This window comes from Oncorhynchus mykiss, chromosome 3, assembly GCF_057628025.1.
Source record: "Oncorhynchus mykiss isolate SJ-2025 chromosome 3, ASM5762802v1, whole genome shotgun sequence".
NCBI classification, from domain to species: Eukaryota; Metazoa; Chordata; class Actinopteri; order Salmoniformes; family Salmonidae; genus Oncorhynchus; species Oncorhynchus mykiss.
In genome coordinates this window covers 75730978-75737909 of record NC_143024.1, presented here as the reverse complement: position 1 = coordinate 75737909, position 6932 = coordinate 75730978, and the positions used below count along the sequence as shown (strand labels likewise).

The 6932-nt window shown below is 43.7% G+C and overlaps 1 protein-coding gene across 1 annotated transcript; it reads right to left on the bottom strand.

Moving 5' to 3' along the window:
• Nucleotides 1-683: 683 nt before the first annotated feature.
• LOC110504443 (F-box only protein 47) lies at nucleotides 684-5445 on the bottom strand. Its single transcript, XM_021583204.3, has 10 exons — nucleotides 5258-5445; nucleotides 4856-5035; nucleotides 4575-4651; nucleotides 2593-2670; nucleotides 2372-2480; nucleotides 2120-2293; nucleotides 1853-2002; nucleotides 1218-1360; nucleotides 921-1080; nucleotides 684-826 (listed from the first exon to the last, which is right to left on the bottom strand). Exons 1-10 carry the CDS (start codon nucleotides 5430-5432, stop codon nucleotides 729-731), a joined length of 1344 nt encoding a protein of 447 aa, XP_021438879.2. The 5' UTR covers nucleotides 5433-5445; the 3' UTR covers nucleotides 684-728.
• Between the last annotated feature and the right edge of the window lie 1487 nt (nucleotides 5446-6932).

The window sequence follows — 6932 nt, the reverse complement described above, 5'->3', positions numbered from 1 at the left end:
TTTGGATTTTTACGAATTACCTTTGTAAGACCTGAAAAATATGTTTTTTTGTTATTGCTGAGTTTATTACACCAGTCAGTGCTAAATATATTCCTATATATTGGGATGTTTTAATGAAAACAAACGGCTTGGTATTTTCTTGATTTGTAGTCTCTTCCTTTTCATCAAAGGGGGTGACAATTTATCTTTCTATTTGCTGGATCTTTATGTTCATTGATCTCACATAGTGAGAGGAGATAATAGTGAATCAACACTGTAGACCCCAAATTCCATTTTAATAATTTATGCAAAAACAGATGAGTTTCAGCTTCCATCAACACAGAAGCATCAAGTACAATCAATGCATCATAACCGTTATACTGTAGAAGTTGAACACCTTTATGAAATGCTAATAAATAGTTGCAAACTTAGGTTAATAAATCTATAAATATAATTAAATACTCCCTTTACAGGATACCAATATTTTAAAGAGGTTCATTTACAAAAGTATAAATAAGCTGTATAACAAAAGTATAAAAGTGTAATGATGTGAATACTGTTGACAAAGGGAGAAGAAACCCTTAATTTTCCCTATCGTCTTGGGCTACCTTCACTCCTTTTATATCCCTCTATCTGCTCAAACACAAACCTTCAGATCATCATTTCCCTGACAGTGTCCCTACTCTCTCCTTTTCTTCTATCTCCTCACCCCTTTATCTCTTCAGCCCCTGACTTTCCTTTCTCTGTCCTCAAGCCTTCTTGAGGAACATGTAGACTATCTCAGTGTGGAAGTGAGCGCTGGCATTCAGGAGGCACTGGAAGGTCTCCATGTCCTCATGACGGTTACCTGAAAGAGAGGGAGATTACTGACAGTACAGACAAAGACCATTTGGCTATCTGGGACCAAACATAGTGAACCACCTGCCCTGTCATGTCCTCACCTGCCACGACAACCTCGTACATCTCCATGGTAACCTCTGAGAACATGTTCTCAACGCTCTGGATGAATGACCACCTGTCTGACGGCGACAAGAACACCTGGCACACCTGCTGCACCATCCTCACCGACCAGTTCATACAGTAGCCGTCCTTCTCACACACCTACAATACACACATATGAAACATAACTATAACACACACAAGCATTTCGCTACACCTGCAATAACATCTGGTAAATATGTGTATATTTGATTTGATTTGAATAGCCATCCTTCTCACACACACAGATGTGTACTGACCAGTATGAGGTAGACGAGGAGTCGTGAGATCTCAAAGAGGCGTCCGTTGAGAGCCTTGCTAGCCAGAATACTGTAACACAGACTGTTCCCACACAGGATCAACAGCCTGGCCACGCTCTCTACATGCCACGCCTGGGGGAGCACTGGGGAGACCAGAGAGATGTGATGAGCACAACGAAGACGCTGTGTGCATCTGAATAAAGGTGTGTGTGTGTGTGTTAAGATATGGTAGCCCTTTCGTGCAGTCAACAACGAAAAGTGCCCTCTTTCGCCTCACGGGTGGAATGTTATTAATATTTTTCATAATTTCATAATTAATAAAGATTATTTATTTTATAATTAATAAAGATTATTTATTTCATAATTAATAAAGATTATTTTTTAAACAATGAAAATCCAGTGTTTCTATGTCAAACAGTTTTGTTATATTTCAGTCTACTGTGATGTATATAAAGTGTAATATTTGGATGCAAACTCAGCTCTATATCTGACATGGTACAGGTGTCTTCTTTTTTGTAAGCCCATGTGCGTGAGGTAAATACTTTGTTTCAAAGTAGATTTGTTTAAGGCTACTAAGAATCACTCCGTGTGACCGTGATTTAGCCCACTACAGTAAAAGGTTAAAGTGTGTGTACCTGTGAGTTCCTCCAGTATGGCCAGTACGGTGTCAGTGGTCCAGTCTCTAGCCTCCAGGTCACTGTGGAGCAGGATCACAGCCTTGGCCAAGTCCCACAGAGAACACTGGGCTACTCCTGCACCCAGCTGCTCCTGCCAGCCCAGAGAACCTGGAAAAAATACAGACTGTTAATACACACACACACACACACACTCACACTCACACTCTCTACCATGGGCCAGGGTTGGAGGATGTACACACATGCACAAACTCACTGCATACTAACCGTCAGGCAGCCGTGGTCCATAGAGTATGAACAGTAGCCTGGCCTGTGAGACCATGGGCCAGGACTGGAGGATCCTGGTGAGCCAGAACAGAGTGTCTCTTCGGCTGCTCCACGGCTCCAACAGAACCTGACGACAGAACGCACGGATCTGCAGCTCCAACCGCTGACATGCTCCTAGACACAGAGGGGAAACATTACTGTCTCTCTTTCCTCCTCACACCCTCTCGCTCTGAATTAGGGACAGACACCCACCTGGCTTTCCAGTGACGACCAACTCGATCTTCCGGGGAAGGTTTGTGAAGTCACACAGGAAGTTGAAGACCCGGTGACACTCCAGCTCATCCCAGCCCGCAATCAATGTCTGTCAGTCAAACAGCAATGATCTGTTACATATCTTTTTTTCAGGAGACTGAAAAGATTTGTCTTGTGTGTTTCATGGGTATTTTTCTTTTGAAACTACTTTAGGGTCTCACCTGCAAGAAAACTCCGTAGCTGGAGAAGAAAGGGCAGCCTGTTGAGGCAGTGCACTGCTCCATCATGAAGCACGGGACCTGAGAGGCAGGGAGAGACAAGCAGTCTATGTAAGTCTATGGACATCTACAATCTGTCTCTCCAACCCTGTTCCTGGAGAGCTGCCGTCCTGTAGGTTTTTGTTCCAACCATAATCTAGAAAACCTGATTCTAATAACTAGCTGGTTGATTAGCTGAATCAGGTTAGTTACACCTGTGGTTGGATTGAAAACCTACTACAGGAGGATAGCTCTCCAGCAACAGGGTTGAAGCACTAATCTACAGTATGTAGGCCTTACAACACTGAACAAAAATATAAACGCAACATGTAAAGTGTTGGTGCCATGTTTCACGAGCTGAAATAAAAAATCCCAGAAATGTTTCAAAGGCCTTGTGCTGGGGACAATAAAAGGCTACTTTAAAATGTGAGGAGTATTTCTGTCTTTAATAGCCATTTTGTGGGGAAAAACTCATTCTAATTGGCTGGGCCTGGGTCACCAGTGGGTGGACCTGCCTGCCAAGAGGGTGGGCCTATGCCCTCCAAGGCCCACCCATGGCTGCACCACTGCCCAGTCATGTGAAATCCATAGATTAGGGCCTAATCCTGGACTTTCTGACGGGCCGCCCCCGGGTGGAAGTGTAGGTAACAACCCATCAGCCACGCTGATCCTCGACACGGGGGGCACCTCAGGGGTGCGTGCTCAGTTCCCTCCTGTACTCCATGTTCACTCATGACTGCATGGCCAGGCATAACTCCAACACCATCATTAAGTTTGCTGACGACACAACAGTGGTAGGCCTGATCACCGACAACGATGAGACAGCCTATAGGGAGGTCAGAGAACTGACCGTGTGGTTCAAGGAGAACAACCTCTCCCTCAACGTGATCAAGACAAAAGAGATGACTGTGGAATACAGGAAAAGAAGGACCGAGCACGCCCCCATTCTCATCGACGGAGCTATAGCGGAGCAGGTTAAGAGCTTCAAGTTCCTTGGCATCCACATCACCAACAAACTAACATTGACCAAGCACACCAAAACAGTCGTGAAGAGGGCACGACATAACCTTTTCCCCCACAGGAGACATGTGGATTTGGCATGTTTTTACAGCTACACCAGAGAGCATCCTGGGTTGCAACTGCTCGGCCTCCGACCACAAGGCACTACAGACGGTAGTGCGTATGGTCAAACTTCTGCCATCCAGGACCTATATACCAGGCGGTGTCAGAGGAAGGCCCTAAAGACTTCAGCCACCCTATTCATATACTGTTCTCTCTACTACCACATGGCAAGCAGTACTGGAACGCCAAGTCTAGGTCAAAGAGGCTTCTAAACAGCTTCTACCCCCAAGCCATAAGACTCCTGAACAGCTAATCAAAAAGCTACCCAGACTATTTGCATTGCCCCCCCCCCCCCCCTCTACGCTGCTGCAACTCTCTGTTATTATCTATGCATAGTCACTTTAATAACTCTACCTACATGTATATACTACCTCAATTACCTCAACACCGGTGCCCCCAAACATTGACTCTGTACCGGTACCCCCTGTATACAGCCCCGCTATTGTTATTTACTGCTGCTCTTTAATGATTTGTTATTCTTATCTCTTACTTTTTGGGGGGTATTTTCTTAAAACTGCATTGTTGGTTAAGGGTTTGTAAGTAAGCATTTCATTGTAAGGTCTACAACTGTGTGTATTCGGCGCATGTGACAAATCACATTTGATTAGATTTTTATTCATTTCATTTAATAAACTGATTTCCTCATGTGAACTGTAACTAGGTAAAATATTTTATTTCACAACCTGTGTTATAATGATTAACTGGTTAAATTTTTATTTTTTATGTGTAACAACTCATGCTTTACTACAGTAATTTAACAACATTGCTAAATATCCTTATCATTCATTTCCATAATCTTATCTATCTCCCTTTCTCTGTCTTACCTGGGAGAACTTGCTATATATAAACTTCAACCTGTCCTTTGTAGGTAGCAACAGGGTACACCTCTTGAACAACAACCCTGAGACAACAAGCAGAAACAAACAACAAGGTGACACCATGACTACATCTGTTTCTCAACCCTGAATGAATAAAGATTGACATAACACTAACATGACTAAAAAGCACTTCTAGACACAGTTATCTTGAGGTAGCCTAGAGTGTATTATGAAAAGTGCTGTGCTTGACTTAATATTTCCGCCTATAGGCTGTATCTACTACCTACCCAGCGCTTTGTAGTGTCCCAGGGTGGCGGGGTCCTCTTTGGGAGGAGGAGAGGAGGGAGAGGAGCAGTGCCGGAGCTTCTGTAGGATCATTCTGTTTCTCCAGGTCTGAGTAGAGATGTGATTCACAATGTAGCGACTGATGGCCTTGGACACCATGCTGAATACACTGATCTCAAGCACTGCAACACACAGAGGCATGTGGGTCATATCACACACACACACACACACACACACACACACACACACAGCTGGCTAGCTTAGTAGAAGACATGACTGGAAAGACCGTCATTAGGTCAATGACAATCAACATACACATTGACAGGCCTGCCAGCCTTCCTTTCCTTCTATCTCTCCCTTCCTCCATTCATTGTATTTAAAAGCAGTTAGCTAGTTAGACCTACCAGAGAGTCTGTCCAGGACCATGTCAAAGACCTCTGCAGGCAGCCTCTCGAAGAAGCAGCCACTGGCCATGCCCTGACTCCGGGTCGTGATGGTTCTCACCGGATAGGGCTGGCGACGGGACCGTCGGCGGTGGAACTTCTGGGTCATGGTGAATTTCCTGGCGACTGTCGCCATCGCCACAAAACTGTCCGGCCGCTATTGACCCGAGGATAAACTAGGATTGAAGGTTGAAGGTCATTTGGCAAGAATTATTTATTTATTTCCAAAGAGAACAACATCAAAGACAGCTGTCAACTTTAAGAGTGAACTACTGTAACTAGCTAACGTTAGCTGTCATTTGCCTGGCTTTACCTTTAGCTTTTGGATGCGAAAACGAATCCAACAATAGCATACACTGAGTAAACTTGTGAGCTGTCTTCAGACTTATACTGTTCTTATTTATCATAGACTATAAAGTGAATATTTTGGATAGCTAGCTGCTGAGAAGAAACGTCCCCTGAGGCTGAGGTAGGACTACAGACAGACTTGTTTTTGGCGACCCCTCGCGAGTAAAACAGCTCTGCCGCGAAATACTCATCTCGCGCGAAAAAAAATAACCTTCCCTTCCATCAACATTTTCTGAATGTTTTTGTGCTGACTTTACTTTTGTAATGTCATGTAAACGTGCGATGTATATTTGCCTATAATCCCCATCCCTCTCATGTAGGCTAGTCTAATGATTAGTCTGACATGACATGAGCAGATTTTTTGAAATGCTGTTTCTAGATCTACTGTAACAGTAGCCTATGAATAAAGCCATTAGAATGTGAAATGTTTAGGCCTTATCTGCATTCAACAGGTGCTTACAATGATCAATCGAATATAAATGTCATATTTGCTGTCCTAGAAGCAGATAATAAACACCTAATTACAGACAGAGGCCCAATAGTTTCTAGCCTTTCCTTGAGTTGTGGCCCAGCACAGCTAATGGGCCCAGCACAGCTCCCTAATGCATGGAGGATTACTGTGCTTCCCCTAAGGCTATTAACTCCTCGGTACTCATATGGCATCTCCCTCTGGAGGAGATACACAGGACACATAATCCTATAAAAGAGACTGACACAGGGCAGGATGGGCTGCACTAGGCTGCTAGAAAAGCCACTGCTAGGCTACTGTATGGAGGAATGACAGCCAGATTGGGAATATAGCCTTGTGTGCCTGTCTTCTATAGCGTCCTTAGACACAAATTTAGTGAATGGGACTAAGAATACAGTGGCAGACTGTATCACTGACCAGATCAAGAGCAACCAGCAGATTTGGATGAGCTCACACCACATGGGATCTCCTGTATATCAGGTACTGTACTTATGTGTCACTCTGTTGTCCCATGATAAGAGCTTTATGTTTATTTATTTAAAATGTATTTAACTAGGCAAGTCATTTTAGAACAAATTCTTATTTACAATGAAAAGGCAAAAGGCCTCCTGCGGGGACAGGGCCTGGGATTATTATTTTTTATTTTTTAATGAATACAATATAAATATAGGACAAAACACACATCACAACGAGAGAGACAACACAACACTACATAAAGAGAGACCTAAGACAACAACATAGCAAGGCAGCAACACATTACACAGCATGGTAGAAACACAACATGACAACAACATGGTAGCAACACAACATGGTAGCAGC